Source organism: Colius striatus, chromosome 3 (assembly GCF_028858725.1).
Source record: "Colius striatus isolate bColStr4 chromosome 3, bColStr4.1.hap1, whole genome shotgun sequence".
Lineage (NCBI taxonomy): Eukaryota > Metazoa > Chordata > Aves > Coliiformes > Coliidae > Colius > Colius striatus.
In genome coordinates this window covers 83592647-83614516 of record NC_084761.1, presented here as the reverse complement: position 1 = coordinate 83614516, position 21870 = coordinate 83592647, and the positions used below count along the sequence as shown (strand labels likewise).

General features: G+C 43.8%; 2 protein-coding genes across 7 annotated transcripts in view; one reads left to right on the top strand and one right to left on the bottom strand.

The window, feature by feature from the left end:
• Positions 1-7400, top strand: part of LOC104552306 (C1q and TNF related 7) — a 121506-nt gene extending 114106 nt beyond the window's left edge. For 4 of the 5 annotated variants that reach the window (XM_061993404.1, XM_061993403.1, XM_061993402.1 and 1 more), the window contains 8 exons: positions 203-406; positions 868-957; positions 1758-1871; positions 2636-2770; positions 4222-4344; positions 4990-5048; positions 5426-5603; positions 6594-7400. In XM_061993404.1, the coding sequence (XP_061849388.1) occupies positions 203-406; positions 868-957; positions 1758-1871; positions 2636-2770; positions 4222-4344; positions 4990-5048; positions 5426-5603; positions 6594-6782 (1092 nt within the window). In that variant the 3' untranslated portion in view covers positions 6783-7400. The remainder of the gene's footprint in view (positions 1-202; positions 407-867; positions 958-1757; positions 1872-2635; positions 2771-4221; positions 4345-4989; positions 5049-5425; positions 5604-6593) is intronic. The other variant, XR_009818482.1, reaches the window with a different exon arrangement.
• A 1570-nt stretch (positions 7401-8970) lies between these two features.
• FBXL5 (F-box and leucine rich repeat protein 5) overlaps positions 8971-21870 on the bottom strand; it is a 39892-nt gene continuing 26992 nt past the window's right edge. For both annotated transcript variants that reach the window (XM_061991812.1, XM_061991813.1), the window contains 3 exons: positions 20001-20723; positions 17127-17275; positions 8971-9628 (listed from right to left, as the gene is read on the bottom strand). In XM_061991812.1, the coding sequence (XP_061847796.1) occupies positions 9552-9628; positions 17127-17275; positions 20001-20723 (949 nt within the window). In that variant the 3' untranslated portion in view covers positions 8971-9551. The remainder of the gene's footprint in view (positions 9629-17126; positions 17276-20000; positions 20724-21870) is intronic.

Below are 21870 nucleotides of genomic sequence, written 5' to 3'. Positions count from 1 at the left end.
GAAATGCTATTAGGAAATAATTTTACCTCCTTTTATCACAGAGTCACAGAATCATTACGGTTGGAAAAGACCTTTAAGGTCATCAGGTCCAACCACTAACCTCACGCTCCTGTAAATGTTGAAATAAGGCTGAATATAGTAAAGGCTTCAGCCCAAACTATAAATAAAACTATTTTTGTAAAAATTCTTTTATCTTTTGAAGTTTGATACCCAAGAAGATGAGAAGTTGCTGCAGGCAGCAGCAAAGTATGAAGCTGAATGTACATCAAAGTTTCCAAGCCGCCAATGCCTAACAACTGTAATTGACCTCAGCGGGAAAACAGTTTTTATTACCAGATATATCAAACCTCTGAATCCACCACAGGAGCTCCTTGATGCCGTCCCAAATAGTTGTCAAACAACAGCAGTAAGTACTGAGAGAAGACAGTGAAGTTTCTGGGCTGTGGGTTTTGGAATGCCCGTTGTTGGCAAGGGCACAGAGGCACATCCCGTTTCTGTGGGCCTGATGCACAGCCACACTTTTGGGAAAGGGAAAACTACAGATAGGAAATGAAGTAGTAATGACAATGTGTGATACACAGCAAGTCTGTCCATAACCATGCTGGAAAAGGGGCTTTGTCCCCTCTGGGGAAAAACATAGATGTATTTGTGAGTATTGGCCTTTAAAAGACAAAGAATTATGCCAAACCTCAATGGGAATAAATCATCTAGGTTCTGAAATGAGCCAGCTACTCGTGTCATGAAGGCAGGCAGTGTGTTGTCACTGCCAGCTGTGGGGCAGCACTGCGCCTCACGCCTGGTGTGACAACAGCAGTGGTTGGTGTTGTGAATCGAAGGGCTGACTTGTTCTGGTTTGCTTTCTTGCAGGAGCTGGTGGCCAGATACGTTGCTTTGATTCCTTTTTTGCCAGATAGCGTGTCGTTTGCTGGGATTTGTGATTTATGGAGTACATCAGACGTAAGCAGTGCATTAAACAGAAGTTCTTTATCCTCTTGAATGTGAAGTAACACCCCAACAGGCCCTGCTTTTGAGTACTAAATGAGTTCTTGAGGTCCTGTCACACCTGAAGTATTCTGTGATTCTATTACTGTGAGGATGACTTTTCTTTATGAGCTGTTTATTTGGAAGGATGAGGACCAAAGCTTGAGAAAAGTTGCTCATCTTGTTATGAGTCAAAAGTTTTATCTTTGTTAGTCTGCTGTTGATTGACCCTCCAAATGCTTAAGGCTTTAAGCTTTTTCTGGATTTTTTTTCAGTTAGAAAACAATCCAAAATGGCTCATCATGCACAAGTGAAAGGAGACTGACTGATGGAGAATTCAAAACTAGACTTGAAATTGTTGCTGCAAGGAACTACAGAAAAAACCATTGCATGTCATGTCAGCAGTAATGGGATAGATATTTAGCCTTCTCTGTCACATAGAGAAATCTGTCCCCTATAGCACAGCAGCAGACATTAAGTTAATCATAAATGATGCTTTTAGCAGAACTTGTCTGCAAAATTCAGAGTAACTCAAAAGACAAAGGCTCTGCTTCCCACGGTAGAAACCTCAGATGAGCATCCTGGATTTTCCCAGTATTCAGTCTTCATCCTGTGTGTTGCATCGGTGCTCAATAAAGCTCAGTTGCAGAGATCAGAGGAGACACTTTTGCTTCAGAAGTGTTAAGAAGTATTATTAAATGTTCTAAGTTGAAAGCTCAGTGGATAACTGCATAGAAACTGCATAGAAAGCCCTCTTTTTTATTTACTTGGATTAGCAATTTCTTTACCTTCTGGCGGGAGATGAGGAGGAACACGCCGTGCTCCTGTGCAATTATTTTCTGGGAATGGGGAAAAAAGCCTGGCTTATCATTGGAAATGCTATTCCCGAGGTAAGAGGAATCTTTCATTTCCTCTGAATAGTAACTTGTGTTCAGTGAAGTCCTCAGTTCCTACCAGTGAATAGAATTGGTTCTTGTTGGCCTGTTTTTCCAAGAAGTTATCTAAACACTGCTGAATAGAATTTGGTAAAAATCCCTGTCCAAACCAGTTTCTTCAGGCACAATCCTTCCAGCTAACGCCTGATGGAGATCATAGTCCTTACTAAAGCATTCAGCTTATGCCTGCTGGAAGGAGAGGGATTGATTGTTCCAGGTGTTTCAGGGTACATGGAAGATGTGGGAGAGAGATAACAAAAAACCAGAAGAGCAGTTTAGGGATTCCTGATAAGAAATGTTCCAGCTCTCATTTAAGTTCTCTGTGTGCCTGTGGGAGTAGGCTGATGGATGAGACAGTAAGTATGCTGCCCTGGCAGTGGTCCCTCAGCCCTGGGCCTGCCTGTGGGTGAGGGCTGTGGCAGGGGGATGTGCTCACCTGCTGACATGGTACGCACTAAACATTCTGGGTATGTAATTTCACATCAGTTCCTAACTGAACCAACACAGCTTTCGGAGTCTGTACTTCAGGAATGGCTCAGGGCTCTGTGTAGCTGACATTTCTCTGCCATGTAAGAGACAGGGAACATGTTCTTGCATGTCGGTTGAATTGCCCCAAAAAGCACGATTAACCTCAACAGTAAACGTTTCCCATTCCACACGATACACAGCTCCTGTCTCTGCTGCCACTTTTAAAACATCTTTACTTTCTTTCTTCCTAGGGACCAACTGCATATGTATTAACTTTGGAGCAAAGTCAGTACGTAATTTGGAATGCCAGTACTGGATGTTTTTATGGGCAGTATGATACTTTCTGCCCCCTACAAAACGTGTACTGTCTGATCAGCTGTGACAATGTAAGTGGACCCAGGCTTATTAATTCTTGTATGTATAGAATGTGACAGCTTGATGTTTTTCCTGACCTTCTGCATCATTTCTTCATCAGGGTAATGACGTTGCTCCTGTCATTAGTGATTTTATTCAAGCTTTTCAGCTAATTTAAATAGTTAACAAGGAAGCAGCTACTTGTTTACTTATCTTTAGCATCGAGGTGGATGATGAGAGCTACTTGTGTCATTTTCATTACTGAGGTTTATGTAACACATTTCCCAACTTGGGTGGCCTAAATTTGCCACTGCTTAGCTGAATTCTGCAAAAATTGTGGGTGAAATGTAACTGAAAAATGAAAAAATTAAGCATAGTGGAAGAAGTGACGGGGGCAGGCAGAGCCCTGAGCTGTCTCCATGTGCAAAGCACAGAGCTGCCACTCCAGGGAACAGACACTGCATTGAGTTTGTGCCTGGCCTCATCCTCCTTTTTACTTGCAATAAAATACAAGTAATACTAATGCATGTTCACCATACATAATTCATTGTGGGGCTGGAAAGCCTCTGAGAGATGGCAGCGTGGGAGGAGAGGTGGTAAGAGCAGCACAGCTCAGGGCAGGCAAAGTAAAGGCCTGAGAGCAGTGCCCAGGGCAGGTTCCTGCCCGCAGCAGTCCTCACAGCTCCTGGGGACAAGGGAAGGAGGGAGAGGTGTGAAAAGCTGAGTTTAAAAAAAAAAAAAAAAAAACTGGGTTTTATGGGAATGACAAGTGGAAGTTGAGCTTAGAAGTTTGTTCCTCAGATTCTTGGAAACACCAAGAAAACAATGAGTCAGGCTGCCCTTGGGAGCCCAAGCACAGCACACATCTGCTTTTAGTTTCTGTATTGAAAACATACCTGGAGAAGGCAGTGGAGCATTATGCATTATGTTTTGGCTTTTTAATTCCCTGAGGTTTTATTCTAAACACAGATCCTGACTTTGGATGATATTTAATATTCTAAAGCATATTTAAAGTGTCAGTCACTGTTCACTGAGAGTGTTCTGGGCAAAGCTCGAGTTGGTTGGGAGTCATTTTTTTTAAGTAGTGCTAAACCTACAGCTTGAAAAATGTAAGAAATATAAACAAGAAATGATTCGTTTCTTAATTGTGTAATTAATATATGCACATATATGCATAATATACACAACATGCATATACAATACAGAAATAGTAACATGTATTATTAATATAACAAGAAAACTTAATTGCTGGAGGAAGCACTTGAGCACTGACAACCCCATCAGCTAACCTTGAACTACAGAGCTTAACAACCCCATTCAAGGCAACAAATTCCAGCCTGTGTGTAACTGTGAGCTGCCACAGACAGAAAACCAGCTCTGTCCTTTCCGTTAGGCTGGACACAGAGCCATCGGTGACAAAAGGTTACTTAGGGCTGAGCCCTGATTATTTGCTGAAAGTTAAAACAAACTTGCTTTCTTTTAGATTTGGTTTAATATGCAAGAATATGATGCTCCAGGAAGGATAAACTTTGATATCAGCAAACCAAGATACTGGAAGTCATTCTTTTCCAGAAGCTTGCCATACCCGGGTCTCCGCAGCGTTCAGGTATCACAGATCTGTTAGCAGCAGGATTTGAGGGGTTGATGGATCACAGACTCAGTATAAAGAAACAGAGAGTAACTGCAGAGTGAACTGCTGTAGTTGAGTAAATTAAGGTGGTAACAGTAGGTTTGAAAAAGATTTTCTCAAGCCCTCCTTAAAGAAAAAAAAACATAAAACCAAACCCCAACAGCAGGAATAGTGCAAAGGCTTTGGTTTTATACAGAAGGAAGACCCAACTGTTGGCCTCTGACCAGGTAAAGTCTCAGGACAACAGTCAAGTAAGGAAGAAAAATCTTTAACACAAATATATCTGAAGTAGTAATTAAAGGCTGACTAATTTTTCTAATAGTTGTCTTAGGGGGAGGAAGGCATTGTTTCAAGCTGTACACAACTCCTGAGTAAACTGTAGAGAAATTCGTTTATCAAAGGTAGGAGCAGTTGCAGGTTACAGGAGACAAAAAACCCCCAACAAGCCAGCCTTACACACAAACATCTAGTTCATGTTTCTGCCATGTCTCTACTAAATAATGGATTATTTTAGCATCACAGTGAACATGTGTGAGTACCCTTGAGGCAGTAAGTCCTGAGGTTAGTGGGGTAGAGGTGGAAGAGACTGCACATTTTAACATTTGTTTTATGTGTTACTAGCCTGAAGAATTAGTTTATCAGCATTCGGACAAGGCTGCTGCAGTGGAGCTACAGGGCAGGTAATTCTACCTCCAGAACCTCCTACCCTGCTGCTACTGAGCTGCTTGGAAGGCCAGCAGCGGAGAATGGCCTAAAAGAAAGAATCAGAAACTGTCCTTCACCGGGCTCCTTCAGTTCTTTCTGTGTAATAGAGATTTCTGGGGAAATCACTGCTGCACCATTTCCTAATGAACACAATGCTGAAGAGGGAGGGGAGGGTGTCACTGAAGGGCTCCAAGCCCCAGCCTTGCGCTCACCCCAGGCATGGCACTGCTGCAGCGCTGTGTCCAACCCAGGACAGGCTGGGGCAACACACAGGGCCTACGTGGGGCAAGGGAGATCCCTTCAGAGGCCCAGTAACTACCACAAGTGCCATGATCAGTCTGTGCTATTGCAGGATTGAAAAGATACTGAAAGAGAAGATTATGGAGTGGAGACCCAGGCACCTGACGCGATGGAACAGATATTGCACAGCCGTTCTCCGGAACTTTCTGCCACTGCTGGAACAGAACCAAGGCAAAGATGTAGAAGAAGACCATCAGGCTGAGCTGCAAAAGCAGCTGGGAGATTACAGGGTACAGTTGTGAACAGACGTGGTGTGGGCATAGCACTAGGTTTCTGAATCCCTCAGATTTAGCATTGCTGATGAGCATCCTAGGCTGTTTGTTTCCTCTACTCCCAAAAACCACTTGAGCTTTTATGCCAGAGGTAAACCGAGACATTGACAGAGTGAGGGAGCGGTGATCTACTGCATTGCAGTGGTAGATGCTGAAGGTAGAAACTTTCTCTTGAATGTAAAGAAGAGAGGAAGTGGCTGCCCTGCTCTGGTGTTGCTGGTGTTCCACAACAGTCACTACCCAGCCCAGGGCAGGCTCCCATCACAGGAGGCTTATGAGCTAGTTCTGGGCTAGCTGGTGCATTAGCCCTCACATCTGACACTGAGTAGTAGTACATAAAATCTGCTTACAGGTGCAGAGGTCAACCCCCCCCCCCCAACATGCTTTTACTTCTGTTTTCTGCTCTTTGCTGCACTCTTTAAAGACAGAACACTTACTGTAGTATTGGCTTCAGCCATTGCTATACACAGGCATCCTTCCTCCAGGCTGTTCCGAAGGCCGAGTCCTTCTGCTCTGTGTGTCACATACAGCAGCCCTTCTGTACGCAGCCAGGCCCAGTTTCAAAAGGAGCTGAGTTTTCAGTTCCTGTGGGGCCTGAAACATATGATGGGCAGGCGGCGTTTGCCACCTCAGACCCCCAGCCAGCGCAGACAGGAGAACACAGTGAACTGAACCCAGCAAAGAGGCAGAAAAGCAGCAATGTTCTGCTGTGTCCATTAATGTAACTTTATTCTAGTGGATTTCTAAACATCTTCACTTCAACTTGACCCAGACAAGAGGCAAGCTTCTGCCCTTCTGCCTGGAGTGAGGCATTACAAACCAGGCTGGTTGATTGCCTCTCCTCAGGCCAGCAGTAGAAAAAGATAAAGTCAGAGGCACAGTAAAGCAGGTGTTTGTGTTTCCCTTCTGTTCTTACATCAGGTGTGTGTCCCTGGTTGTGTCCCACAGGTGTCTGGCTTCCCCCTGCACATGGCGTTCTGGGAGGTGAGGGCGCTGGTGGAGGCTGTGCACAGCACCGGGGTGCACACGGCCCCTGCCCACAGCTGCGAGTTTGCTCTGGCTGTCTACGTTCATGCTTATCCCCAGAACGTGCTCTCAGTGTGGATCTACGTGGCTTCACTCGTTCGAAACAAGTAGTACAGAGCAGTCAGAATACCTCAAGAGATTTGCCTACGGAGGGGTAAATCTAACAGAGTGCTGCACTGCTCCTTGGAGCTACCCACGTATTTCGAAAGTCAAATGAGGACCTGATTGTGAGCAGCTCCAAACACCTAAGCTTCACCTACAGCCACTGAAGATACATACTACATAGCATGGCTGAGGAAGAGACTGGCAGCTTAAAATCCCACTCTGAAGAGCTGGGACTTAGAGCTCCCTGCAGGACACCACACTCCTGAGAAGCGGCCCGTGTGCCCATAGACAGAGACACAACAGAAGAAAGCTTAGCCACCTCATTTGCAGGTAAAACTTGGTTCCTGGAAGCATGCCTTGAAAACTATGTTTTTAGCTGGTGAAGTTTATCTATCTCCAGACCTTGTTCCTCTGCAGAAACACTGGCAACTACAGTTACAGTTTCCAGTACCTGAGTTTCTGAAGGAAGAGCAAGACTGTTCGCTCAGGAATAAACTTCATGCACCAAAGAGCCATCAGCAAAGGCCACACTTCAAGAGGCTGCTTCATCTGTTACTTCATACTTAGTATCTGTATACTGCCAGCACCTTTACAGGTGTAAGATGAGATTTTATTTAGCAGTTAAATGATTTAATAAATATTTACACCAAAACCTCAGTGGAAGCTCATTCATTTAAATCAAATTCTTGTGTAAGTTTCCTTTGGAGTATGAGATCCTTACCTGCAAGTTACCCTAGTAAGAGATGACTAAAAACCAAATTTGCTTATCAGTATGTAAGTAAGTAGTGGTGTTAACTGCTCATACTGATACATTTATGAAGATCTATAAAGATATATCTTTTTCCTGGAGTTATCTTTTTGAACTCTTCCAAGTGAAAATGCTGTTGGGTTGAGCTTAGGAAAATCATTCATCAGAACATACCAAAGCTCAGGTTGTTCTTGAGCTTAACTCCAAACTGGATTTGGTCTAACAGACACAAAACCTTTGGTTCAGAGGCTGGGGCTCCCACCCCAGGTTTCCCTCTACAACGCTCCAGCAGAAAGGAGCAGCTACACTCACCACAGGATGCTTTGCTGAACAGCACTGATGCCACCTACCACGTTTAGGCTGACTCCCTTCAGAAAAGGGTGAAGAAACATGCCCAAGTCAGGGAACAGAAGTTTCTGCAGCTGCCCAAGTCCTTAGCTGAGTCTGTATCCACCTGCACAGAAAGCAGTACCCCGCCTCTGCCTGCACCCTCCCAGCTCCCTGAGCAAGGGCAGCTGCAAGGGAGCCCACCATGCACTTTGGTACTGCTCCTGGCTGCCTCAGTCAGCTCTGGCCCAAAGGCCACAGATCTACTGTGACCTGTAGGCAACAAAGTACATTTAACACAGCTTGTCTGGGGCAGCAGTTGCTGAGAACTGTGTCCTTTTCTGCCGCTCCTGTGGCCACCTAACTGGGCACTCTGCCTTCAGCTGTTAACCAGCAACAGCCAACTCTGCACCACCTGTACTGTCACTGGTACTTTCATACCTTGCTGCTCCAGTACTTACTTGTTAGTGGGAGCAAGATGGTATCAGCGCTTGCAGTTGGTTGTAATCTCCAGCTGCGCCTGCAGCTGACTTCCCAGCCGCTGAGACCCCTGCGAGCAATGTCATGGCACCAGCAGCGCTCCTACAGAAATACTTCTTGAATAAATAACTATCCCATTAGTAAAACAGCTTTAAAAAAACCACTGGCTTGATGTTGCCAGCCTTCAAAATTCAGCAGGATGGCGGGAAGAAACCCGTCTGCCTTGCCCAAAGGTTGGCACCCACCTCTGCCTGAGAGAAACAACCTGCAGCTCTGCACTCGCCTGCGGGTGGCTGCTGAACTCTGGGTACTGCCCTTCCCCAGCCACTTCCACACACTTGGGCACGTTTCACTGGGCCAGCACCAGCTCCTCTGCCTGCCTGCTCAACTGTCCTGTTCAAGCAGGCGTCAAAGCAGTAGGGAAAATGTGTTGTCATCTTCCACAGACCTACTAATGAAAACTGACTTCCTTGGAAGCCGCTTCAAATGCGCATCTTTAACCCAGACATGGGAAGAAACAAACCCACACCCCCCCCCACACAGTGCCAGGGTCCCATCTCTGCAACCACTCCCCCCCACCTTGTCCCTGCTCCCAGGTACTGCTCAGCAGCAGCAACATTCAACTGCTACACAACCATGTTTTTATTGGTGGGAATGTTTTATTTGAGTACGTCTTTCAAGCCCAAATACAAAACCAAATGCAAAAGGAAGGTGGGAATTCCCCTAACTTTGCAATATAAAGAACATGAGGAAATGAGAGGAAAAAGGGAAGAAACAAGGCTCCTAAAGATGGATAACTGATACCAAATGCAAACAATACATTGCAGACTCTGCAGAGCTTTATACTGTACTTATGGATTCAAAAATCAAGAAAAAAACAAAACAAAAACATTCACTTAACACAAAATAATCCAGTAAAGTATATTTAAGTGCCAAATTTGGAAGAAAGTGGCATAAACAAAAAAGGTGAGTGTTTTCCCATCTTCCCCAAATTAAGTAAAACGAAACCCAACACCCTCCAAGCCAAATGAGACTGTGAGATTGTTACAACACGGTACAGTACACTCATCGTTAAGATTCTGAAGTTGTGGGCAGGGTCAGGCTAGTATCACAACTCTCACTCCAAGGACTGTTAACACAAGATGCGAACTGTAAGTAAAGTGCATGAAGGGAAGCCTGCTCAGCTAAATGAAGTAGCCTGAAAGGGCAGAAGTCAGCGATCATTCGCCAGAGCGGCAGCAGGCCCGAAAACCACACTGCAAGTTCTGGCATCCACTGGCGGTTTCAGCGTGAGGACCTGCACAAAAACAGAGCACACGTGAAAAGAAGAAAAGGCCGTTTATTCAGATGCAGACTTCTCGTAACCTGGGAATTCAGAAAACATCCCTTTTGTGCATTCGGTGAACCTCAATCAGCACTGTAAAGCCTGAAACACTGCCAGTACCACAACGGTACAGAGACCTCCACTGGAACAGTTATTCTGAGAGATTTCTGCTCAGACAGCTTAGTCCCATGAAAGTAACACGTTCAAAATGCCACATATGTACGATGAGCTCTCTCGGCTTCCAGAGCTGAGGTGTATTTTCACAATGCCTATTGAACTCCCGGGTTTCCAATTGAGACGCCGCCTCCACGGCATTACCAAAGAAGCCACCATCTCCAAAACCACCCCTGGTCTGACAAAAAGAGTTTTTCAGTCTGGAAGGTGTCATGGTTGGCTAGGCCTCATGCACTCTGACTGGCAATTTGAAAACTAAAGAGAAAATCACTTTTAGTGTAACTGCAGTTACCTACCAGAAGCTGTAAAGCAAAAAACAGACACTCAGAGAAAAAAAATTGTGGGCACAGAAAGTACAAACCAACACTGTCATTCTACCCCCCTACAGTTACTTTTGCTGTTATCTCTTTGTTAAACTGATCATGAGATAGGGAACTATTCAATTTATAAGTACAGGATTTTGTTTCCTGCATGCCCAGGCCTGCTGTAGAGAGATAAACATTTGCATTCAGGTTGGCTGAACTCAGGCACCCAACAGAAACTGGAAGTGGGTGGGTTGACTGAAACAAGCTGGCAGAGACCTAACCAGGTCAACCCAAGTTTCCCACCTTTGTGTTTGAGACAAGTCACAGAATATTAAAAATGCTTGCAACACAGTTCAAAAAGACTAGCAAAATCAAGTCAAGAAGTAGGGCACCATGCTATGCCTGGCTTGTTTTTTCCCCTTGAACTGTAATTTAAAGTCATAATTCAATGAACTTCCAAGAACCTGGTGTCTAGAAATCAGCTTTCTGCTTCAAGCCACGCACCAATGAGCAATGTTCCACAAGATAATTAAGTTAACGTTCATGAGACTGAATAAAACAAACCTGAAGCTCTAATGAAGGGCAACAGTCACAGTATGCAAAGCAATAAACTGGTCATTTGTCAACAAACTCATTTTCCTTTTCACATTTTTTATTCACCTGAAATGCATTTTGTTCCTCCATGTCACTTACAAGCTAGAGTCTGAAAGCTTCTTGGTTAAGTCCTTTAGAAAGGAGCCTGGCTGGCTGTGAAGGGCTAGTTCAGCCCAGCACGTCCTGAGCAGCAGCTGAGCCCCATGCTGAGGTGAGCAGTGCCGCAGGCAGCTGCAGCCGCTCTCACGCGGCCCATGGAACAGACAGACCCACAACAGCCAGAGCAAGGGAATAAATATAACACTTTAGCATTCTTTTCTGTCCTTTTCTTGCTCATTTTAAGAATGTCCTTCCTTCTCATGCTCATGACTGGAACATACAAAGTGCCCTGTAGGTTTGGCCAATGGTCCACCTCACACCTTCACCACTGCCAGTAGCAGATGTTACCAATGGCCCCAGGCACCTCTGCTGCCTGCCTGGCATCCTGGCAGCTGTGGTGGGCACACTGAGGACCATCCCTTCAGTACTGGGTTGTGGCTCAGCTGGGCATGCCTTTGTTTAACCTCTTTCTAAACCTGCAGATCCTATCTGCTTTCGCAATTGCCCACAGCACCGAGTTCCAGCAGGTCACTACACAGTGCATCTGACCATCACTGACCTTCACCTGCTGTTGCTGAGCTCAAATGCTGCACAACATGGGGAGTCTCCATTGCACATTCACCTCCTCTACTGCTTTCCCAGTTCTGTAAGCACTCATCCCCCTTTCAGCCTCCTCTTCCCCAGACAAACATTCCCAGCCTTTTCAGCATCCCTGTACAAATCATCTCTTAACTTTTTGATAGATCTCTTCTGCATCTTCTGTAACTGGGTCACACAAGCTCCTCAGGATGAGGAGCCAACGCTGCAGGCAGAGCTCCAGCTGCAAGTGCCCCAGGGCCCCGCAGCAACACCCTCTGTCACGTTCTGAACATCCTGGCAATGCATAACATTGGTGGCTTAGGCTGCTGCTGCAAACAGAAAAGGTCTCAGGATTAGCACCAACAGCTCTCTGAAATCATTGTCTCCACACTGCAACTGCCATTTCTGAATTCAGTGCCAGTCGCAGTTTGGTTAGTCCCAATCACCCAGACAGCCAGCCAGGCACACGAGGCCCTTCTGGAAAGCTTCAGCACCAGTATCATTACTCAAGGCAGCTCAGTGGCACTCAAAAACTCGGAAGTTACTGTGTGCATCTCTTACCCACAACAGCAATAGAAAGAAATGCTGAATAAGGCTGACTGTGGCACAGAACTCTTGAGGGGAAAGGGGGAAGAGATGTCACCTCCCCACCTCCTGTCCATCCAAAATAGTGACCATTAAGCCCTGCCCTTTCTTCTTATCTTTTAATTAGCTTTCAGTTTTTACACTTAAACCAGTCTCATGGCAACTTAAAATCTCAAAAACTTAGAAACTTCTCAGTAAACTGTATCATCTGAAAAGTTTATAGGTTCATTTCCCAGTTTATTAGGCACTGAATTACAAATGACATTAACCACACCACAGTGAGAATTCACCCTTCTTCCCACACTGCATTTCTTGTTCCATGCCCAGTCCTCATACCATCACTAACTTTCCTTTACAGCCTCTGATAAAGACTGATGAAATTAAATACTTGGTTCAAACCACACCTCCTGAAGTCTACCACCCCGTTTTCTTTCTTAGTGTACATAGGCAATTCCCTTCATTTGAAGAGTATTTCATGCCCATATTACAACAAGTTAGTAAGTGTCATTGCTGGTTGTTTTTTAACAATAAGGCTACTTGGTTAGGACTCCCTTCCTTGATGTTTTTCCATCTCAACTGACCTCCTCCACCACAGGCCATTTACCTGCTCTGTAAAGGCCCTGCACCTCCTTAGCTGCTGCTTTTTACATTTGCTACAGGTAGCAAAATTCCAATGCCTTTGGCTTTTGATAGCCACAGAGACACTTTTTCTTTCCCTAGCTTCATTTGCAACAACTGACCTTTTTCTACATCTCTTTGGCTTCCTATTCTCCTTTTTCCCCAGCCTTCACTCTTGACTTTATCTGGACCTGACTTTGTTTTCAACCTGTCTCTCTTCAAGTTCAAATGGCCTCTTGAATCTCACCAGGTAACACTCTCTCCTGTTCCCTTTGGACTCCCTACTCAAGGTCTCCAGTTCACCACACCAAGACACTAGCTGCAGCAATACAATTCCTTTTATATTGTCCAAGGAGTGAGACAGTCACTTCAGACCTTAGAGTGGCGCTGAAGTGCTTTCGGAAGGGTCCCTCTCCTTCTGCTGACTGTCAAGACTGAGCAAGTACCAGCAATGATGTGCCTAAATTAAAGGTGGTTTGGGCTGTTTCACCTGGGAAATCAAAGTTAATCAGATTCTCATCTAACCTCCTGCTGTCCGAATTACCAGTTTAATGACCTTTACACTGAATCACTCTAATGCCTTTTACATGCGCATCTGGTTACTGAGATGAACAGAGGAGGTCTGTTTACTCAGCTGAACAGCTCTGTTTTCTAATGAAGTACAAGACAACACCTCTTTGCAGTGTAAGAAAAGGAGCACAGCTGTTTGATGACTCCACTTTGTTACACAAACTAGTGAAACAAAAATTAGTCAAGATTTCCTAGGAGGGAGTCAGGCATTTCACCAGGAAAACACCACCACTCAGATCAAGGCCACAACTGGCTGCCACCAACACATGCCTTGAGCCACTTGTTCTAGCTCTCGCCTGTAGCAGCAGAAACACTCATGTGGTCTGCAGGCAGATGTATCCCTGACCCATCTAGGTAGAGAGAAAAACAAAAGGGAAGTAACAAAATAAATTAATAAAGAGGTTTTGGGCTACCTCAGTTCTTGATTGTGTTTACCAACTAGCCAGGCAGCAAGAATGAGCAAAGGGGGGAAGGCCAGATGGCTCTCCCACTGCCACCACCAACACTCCATACCAGATTCAATGGTCATGTAGCAAAAGTAGTATTTTACAAAGGAATTACCAAAAAGTGATCAAATTAAGCATTAGCTTAAAAAACACCCATGAAGGCAATATTAAATTCAAGTTTACTGAGTGCTACTCTCTAGCAGCCTTTGGTGAAGTTACCCTTACAGACCTTTATGAGAACACCCTGATTATCTGTAGATCAAACCAACAATGCATTCTCATACACGTCTGTCACAAGAGCCCATCAGTCTTAACAGACATTGCTATGTCTTGGATCCATTGCTGGAAGACAGAATAAACTACAGCCAATGCATTTCTAAATGCCAGGAGAAAAGAGTGAATCACTGTAATCACCACAACTTTATTTCATTAACGCTCTATTTCTTTAATTACAGCACCCGAGGACTACATCATTAAAAAGCTCTAGAAATTGAATCATACTTGAAAGCTGGAAAGAACTACTGCTTGCTGAAATCAGAGAGATCCATTTTTCTAATCCTGAAGCTGACAGCTCTCCAGGCTTTAAAATTAAGAATATAGTAAGGAGATTGAACACAGATGGACAAAATAGTCTGTGGGGAAATATAAACTTCTAAGTGGCAAGAGGTAACTCAAACATTAAACTCTTCTGAGTTCAGTGTGATCTACAACAAAAGGTGTGCTAGACATTAGATAAAGTCAGCAGTTAGCAAGGGTGTTAATGACAGATTTGCTTTTGGCTGCCACTTAGGGTTCTGAGTCACCAGTGTTGAGCAAAACACAAGGAGAAATCCTAAACATCATCAGAACACCAACCAAGAACTTAAGTCACACTGACAGCAAACAAACAGAGAATAAATGCAGATCTGCACACAAATTCATGGTCTCTGCTCACAAAAGCTGCATCACGTTCCTGCCTGTGCCTCAGAGCCCAGGCCTGGCTGTCGCCACCACTCTGCCCTGCCAGCTTCACTCTGCCACAAAGCACCCATGGCCAGGCCTACAAAGGCCAATGCACATCTCAAAACTACAACCAAACCTGCCTACCAAATAAGCCCAGCAAGGCCTCCAAAAAGAAAATCCAGTGAAGCTGTGTGTAAGGACCCCTGCTGGGCTCAGTGTTTATAGAAAAAACATCTGGAAATAAGCTGCAGGTGAAAGTAAAGCCCTTATTTATCAACAGACGACAAAGTGACATCATTATTGCTCAAAGATGACTAAATTCCATGCTGTTGGCTCCATTTTTGTTCCGCAAGACTGATGAGTCTTCCAACATGATCCCAGAACATTTCTCCTTCCCTGAAAACAATCCCTGATAAGCTGGTGGGCAAAGAAAACGATGACATCATTCTCTACATGCTTATAGATCAGCAATCTTTGTGCAGCAGTTAATAATAAAATCTATGTGCAAAGAAACAAAACTGTTCAGATACCGATTGCTTTAAATAAACCAGCTACTGCTGTCTCTACAACTCTTTCAGAAATACCGAATGATACACAAATACTTCAAGCTGTCACAGAAATCTTGCTGCCCACGGAGTGGAACAAGGTATTAGTTTCACACTGAATAGTGCTATCGCAATGAAGTTTGAACAAAAATACAGTACCCAGATAAAACTGCAGGGGATTCAGTCATAAGGGGTTATTTCCCATTTCAGAATTCAGCTTAGGACACCCCTATAAGTTTTTAATCGGCTTTCTTCTTACAAAAAACACAGTCAAACTTTTGAGGTGCTGCTGTTTCTCAACAGATATGGGCAGTCAGATCATTACTGCCTCACTCTGCTGATTTCTCTCTAGAGCAGTAACTGTTCATCCCCAGGCATGCACCATGTGTTACAGAGCCAAGCAGAGTGTATAGGCTCACAGCTTCCAGCAGGCAGTAAAAAGGGAGGAAACAAACAGGAAAAGAATCAGGACAACTTTAAAGAGTTAATTCCAAAAAGTATTCTGTTGAAATGTAAATAACGTCTTGAGGCTATTATAGAACAGCCAAGCTATAAAGTGCCAGACTGGAGAGATTTGGGCTTTGTAAACTAACACCAAGACAACGGAGTGTATTTTAGGGATAAGGACAGAAACAGAAATGTCTGAAAACAAACCAGAACATCAAGCCTGATATTACTGACAGAAATGAAAAGAGAGGAAAAAAGAGCAAGGAACCAGATATAAAAAGAAAAGGTTTTTAACTGGTCTTTGAAAACACCTTTAAATGTAATATAACATGGGAAGGAGAGTCAGTGAAGGGGTGTTAAAAAAAAAAAACCCTTAAAATGTTTAGGTTCGAATGCTAGAGATGGTGAAAAGCTGTAGTCTAGACAGGATGGAAGTAAAAAAAAGCAACTGCATCAAAAGAAAAAAACCCACACAAACCAACCAGCAGTCAGTGTCAAAAAAGTGCGTGGAGAAGTGTAAAAATTATGGAAGCAAAATATGATATAATATTTTCACTTCTAACATTAGGATCCAATCCAAGTGCCTCATCTTACATCAGTTTCAATGAGCTGAATTGAATACCCGCTCGTCAGTACAGATTCACTTGCAGCACCAAAGCTCTGGCATCCTGTACCCATGCTGTGGCTGCAGCTAAACAGAGAGGCAAATTATTGAGCTCAACACCATCAATTACTAGGGAGTATAATTTTCTTTTACACACAGTTAGCAATTAGAATCCCACAAACTCGGTTGCTATCCTCCTTCTCCCTTCCCCTTCGTTGCACTTACCTGTTTTAAATTTACACCTGGAATACAAGTCACACCATGGGTCCCATCTCTAATGCCATGAATGCTTACCAGACCCAACGTAACAGACTGAGTTCCAGTGTGGTAAACAAGTGAAAGATTTGCACCATAAATGTACTTTATGCATTTATGCAGGTCCTTCCCCAGGTTAGATCCATCCCTAAGTCACTGACTCAAGCAAAACCAAGAAAACTAAATGACATTTTCCATAAGGACACACAATCGAATCATCAAAAACATCCTATACAAAAACTACTGCAATACAAGAGCTTTTGCATGGCAAAACCAGGCCATTCCTTTCCTAAAAATCACCACTTTGGTACCAATCCAATGAAGCCTTTGTTTGAAGTTAGGAACATAAAGAAAACACACAACTATACAATTCACATGGAAGAGGTAGAGGAAGCAAGTGTGTATTAGCTACATGGAGACTTTCTTTCTAGCCCCTATTGCTTACACTCAATTATGAGACACATGGACTAAACACGCTTTCCTAGGTAACACAGAACTATACCAGTGTCAAGCTGCAAACCCCAACAGAATAAATGAAGACAAACTGACTTAACAGTTAAAATCTCTTACTGATCTGTGAAGCTCAGTGCTACACAGACAAGAAAAACAGTGGGGTTTTGGTGGTTCTTTTTGTTTTCTTTTAAAAAACGTCCTTAACCCAACCGTCCTTCCCCAGAAGAGCATCACATCTTCATAAAAAGACATTACCGTTAATGTTGTCACAGTAGTAAAAGTGTTCATCGTTCAGCGACGGGCAGGCAGAAACCAGCTCCTGCAGGCCTGCGCCAGTGACCGTGAGGCAGCCCGAGAGGTTGAGGTGTTCCAGATGCGGCAGGCCTCCTCCCAGCGTCAGCGCCCTGCCAACACACCCGCCACAGCCGTTAGAGCCGCACAGCACACACCCACGCGCTCCCTCCGCCACGCCGCTGAGTCACCGCCGTAACAGCATCTCCTAACAAGAAGCACACCTCCAATAAAGCACGTAGTTCTAAAGCTGGCAGTTTCATGCCCTACAGAGAGTACAGGGTATGAATACTACAATCATGACAGATCTATGAATACTGATTCTTTAGGATCACTCCCGAAGCTGCAGCACAGGCCTGAAAAATGAACAGATTTCTACAGAAGCTAACGATTCCTTCTGACAAAATTCAACGCTGAATCGCTTTATGAATGACTCCAGAGCTGACAATGGATTTCAACAAACTGCCAAGACATTCTTCTCCAAAACACCAATGATTCTGTCACCTCTTTCAAGGTGAAACATATTACTCAACCCACCTGAAAACGTGACACTCCCAGGTTTGGTGCATTCCATTCCCGAAAGTTTGACTGTCTTACTTTTTTTTGGTTAAAATTATTTTAGAATCCAGATTTGCATTTCCCTGGGACTGACAGCAGCCCCTTTCTCTGCCAACACACTACCTTACTGTTCGAGTGGAATTCTCCAGTTTTCCTCTGGGTGCAAGAGGGTTTTGGCTGCTGATGCAACAGCCTCATGGATGTATCACTCTTGAGCAATCACTCTGTGTTAGCCTGCTTGCCTCTCTGTGAGCTCACGGGGCAGTCAGCCCAAGTTCCATCTCAAACAAGCTCACATATCTGAAAAAAGCACCAGGCTTCAGTCACCAAGCCGCAGATTCAAGCCAGGGCATAAAGCTGACAGCACCTTCAGAGCATCCCTGCACAACTCTCCAGTCAGTAGGCAGCAGGAGAACTGCTGACCACAAACCCAGATACCAGTTAACAGCTTTTCTGTGAAATGAACTGGCGAGTGGTTCTATTGGGAGGTTTCATTCTCTTTCCTCAGCGAATGGTGAGCACAAGTGGCACATGCTGCAGCACACTCTCAGCTCTTATATACTGTCTTTTATCCAAAAAGCACCAATGGGACACCATCAGGACAACTAAATCCTTCCCATAACTCAATGACCAAACCTCCCTTTGGTCTTAGATTACCAAGTCATGAAAAAACAGACCAGTAATGTGAACGACACACAGCATGACCTCATCAGCCAAGCTCAAACACAAAGCATGACTATCTGAAGCTTCCTTTGAGCAAGATGAACACTGAAGAGTAAAAGTGGCAGAAAAAACACTACAGTAGACACTTGATCACCTGGTACATCCAAACATAAAATCAGGATGAAGTTTCCGGAGGGACAAATCAATGCCAGCAGCACTCGCACTATTTCTCACTGACTACAACAACATACAGGTAGGTATGAAGTCTTCCCATTCCAAGAAGCTTTCATCAGCAGCATACCTGACCAGGTAATTCCAAGTACTTCAACCTCATCTCATTTTCATCATAAAGCAGTAACTACGTTCTTCTGACTTAACAGAAAATATCAATAGCAAGTATTCCACATAAGAAATTTCGTAACTCTTGAAGCCATTTCCATGTTTGAGTCAACTATTTTTTCCCCCCCTTTAATTGTTATATGAAGTCATACTTAATGTTCTGCACATACAAAATTACCATAGGATCATTTAGGTTTGAAAAGATCCTTATCACATCCAACCATAGACCTAACACTGTCACATGCACCACTAAACCATGTCCCTAAGCACCACTGCTACATGTTTTCCAAATATCAACAAGGATGGTGACTCAACCATCTCCTTGGGCAGCCTGTGAGAGAGCTCGACAACCCTTTTGGTGAAGTTTTTTTTTCATAATATCCAATCTAAACCTTCCCTGGTGCAACTGAATCTGTTTCCTCTCGTCATACCATTTGTTACTGGGGACAAGTGACTGACTCTCACCTCGCTGCAGCTTCCTTTCAGGTAGCTGTAGAGAGTGATCATATCTCCCCTCAGCCTCCTCTTCTCCAGGCTAAACACCCTCAGCTGCTCCTCATCAGACTTGTGCTCCAGACCCTTCACCAGCTTCCTTGCCCATCTCTGGACATGCTCCAGCACCTCAATGTCCTTCTTGTTGTGAGGGGCCCAGAACTGGACACAGTATTCAAAGTGCGGCCTCACCGTCACCGAGTACAGGGGACAATCACTTCCCTGGTCCTGCTGGTCACACTATTTCTGATACAAGCCAGGATGCCACTGGCCTTCTTGGCCACCTGGGCACACTACTGGCTCATGTTCCTGCCAGGACTTCATCCCACTGTTCAGTTTTCCAGCCACTCTGCCCCAAGCCTGTAGCACTGCTGGGGGTTGTTGTGGCCCAGGTGCAGGACCTGGCACTTGGCCCTGTTGAACCTCATACAATTGGCCTTGGGCCCTTGATCCAGCCTGTCCATAAATTGTGTCATGATCTAGACAGGTTAAATAAGATGTTACTCCAGTTTTATAAAGTTCAAAGCATTTTCACCAGCACAATGAAAAAATTAGTGAGCCAACACAATTTCCTAACAAGAATCATGAAAGATTAAACCTGAAGGTATTCATACTGCCTAGAACAAACTGTGGAAAGTCTGGTACTACAAATACTTTAAAATGCAAAGACCAGTTAAACTCACCAGAGTTTCTTAATAGACATATTTCTAATGAAACTAGGCAGATTCAGCCCAGAATAAGCCCATAAACACATTGCAGCAAAATAGCTCAAAAACATCTCCGCACCTGAGAGCACGGTCTGTGACCTGGTAACATCCTGACAGACTGAGAAACTGAAGAACTCGTGCAGTCTCTTCATCTGTTTTGTCACTCCCAGAGTATGCTGAGTCTTTTTTCTCTGACTGCTTAGTCCTTGTTGGTTTTTTGCACAGTGCAGAGGACTCTGGAAGGGCTCGAATAGTTCTTAGTGCTGTCCCAGCACAGCAAAACGAGTGACTGCAGTAAATCAAGTCAGTAGAAGCACAGTGCTGCTGCCACCCTCTAGTCCTTAACCCATAAATGTCTCTACCATAGCACGATGCAGAACAATTAATGTGGGATGTTGGTTCCATGAGACAAAACCCTTCAACATTTCTGTGTCTCCACTCTGCAGCATCTTCGATGTCAGCCAAATCATCTGCATCCAGCATCCACACGTAAGTTGAACTGAAGCTTTCTGAGCTGTCGGGTTTAGTCCAATGCTGCTCGCTATCTCCTCTCTCAATGAGGTTTTCGTTGCTGATTTTATGCAAACCATTATACTTCCCATTGGACTGCAGAGTAATCTCTCTGTTTTTCCACAAAGTCTTAGCATTCCTGTTTCTGCAGCTTTTCAGAATACCTCTGGTGGTGTGAGTTGATATGATACCCAGTGCTCTGGAAATCCTCTCTACAGCCACATCTGTGATTTTTTCACATCCAGACAGATCAAGGTGCCGTAGGTTCTGACAATAACCGACTGAAGACCAACTGAAAACAGGCAAAAAGTAAGTTGGTTGGTGGATTTTGGAATTTAGTTTTTGTTCAGAACAGGTGTTAAGCCTAAATATGTTTAAAAAGCATTTCACAAGTAAAACAGTTATATTATTTCACAGAATAGTTAAAACAAAACCACCTCACACAGATTAGATTCTATACTTCAAGTGCTATATATGTGCCTTGAAATATTTGGGCTAAAAAGCTGTGAGATGAATCACGAATCAGTAACAATCTGCATTTCTTCCAGAAACTGACACTTAAGTCCACATTGCCATGCAATGAACAAGTTTTAAGTAGCAGATCGGAATGAAAACATCAGATACAACAATTTCAAAAAAGCAGCTTCTGTTGTGTATAATGCAGTTACCGAGAACCACATAAGTTACTCAGCATCAGTTATCAGAAGCTGAAAAACCTGTACTGATTGCAAATTTTACCACTCACCCACCCCCAAAAATACACATCTGAGATGTAATAATCAGTTCAAATACTAGAAATTACAACTATTAAAATACTTTGAGGTTTCTCAAGCTTGACTGTTTACATGTATTGAAATATCAATGAAATATCCTCCTGCCACTTCCCATTTCTTTCAGAGAGAACAGCTGGATTCCTGAAACACATTCATTGTACCATATTAATATTTCTATAAAAGTGATTAAGATCAGAGATAATGAAATTAGACTTTTTCACATTAACAAAACCTCATCCCTTCAGCCTTACCTTTTCCAATTGCAACAGAATTTTTATCTACGGTAATATTATTACACTATTAGCTATAAAGGTGTCTATATAGAGCGTACTTGGGTGACCTTTACCTACTCATTGTTGACTATCATTTACTTTCCATAACTATAAATAAGTTTCACTGCAGTGACAAAAGCTCACAAAGATTGGTTTCTGACGTACAGAAATGCCATAAAGCTTTTATTTCAACTAAAGCTTCTTGCACAAGCTGCAGAGTGCTACCAGTCTCCATCCTGGTAAAATTTTCTGTGTTGCTGCCACACAAAACTTGAGAGCAGTATATGATGAAAGCATTGAACACCAAGTTTCAGTATCAGTGAGACTCAGTGGTGCTGGCTCTGCATCCACACACCATTCCACTGACATCAATGACATTTCTGCAGGCTTCAGT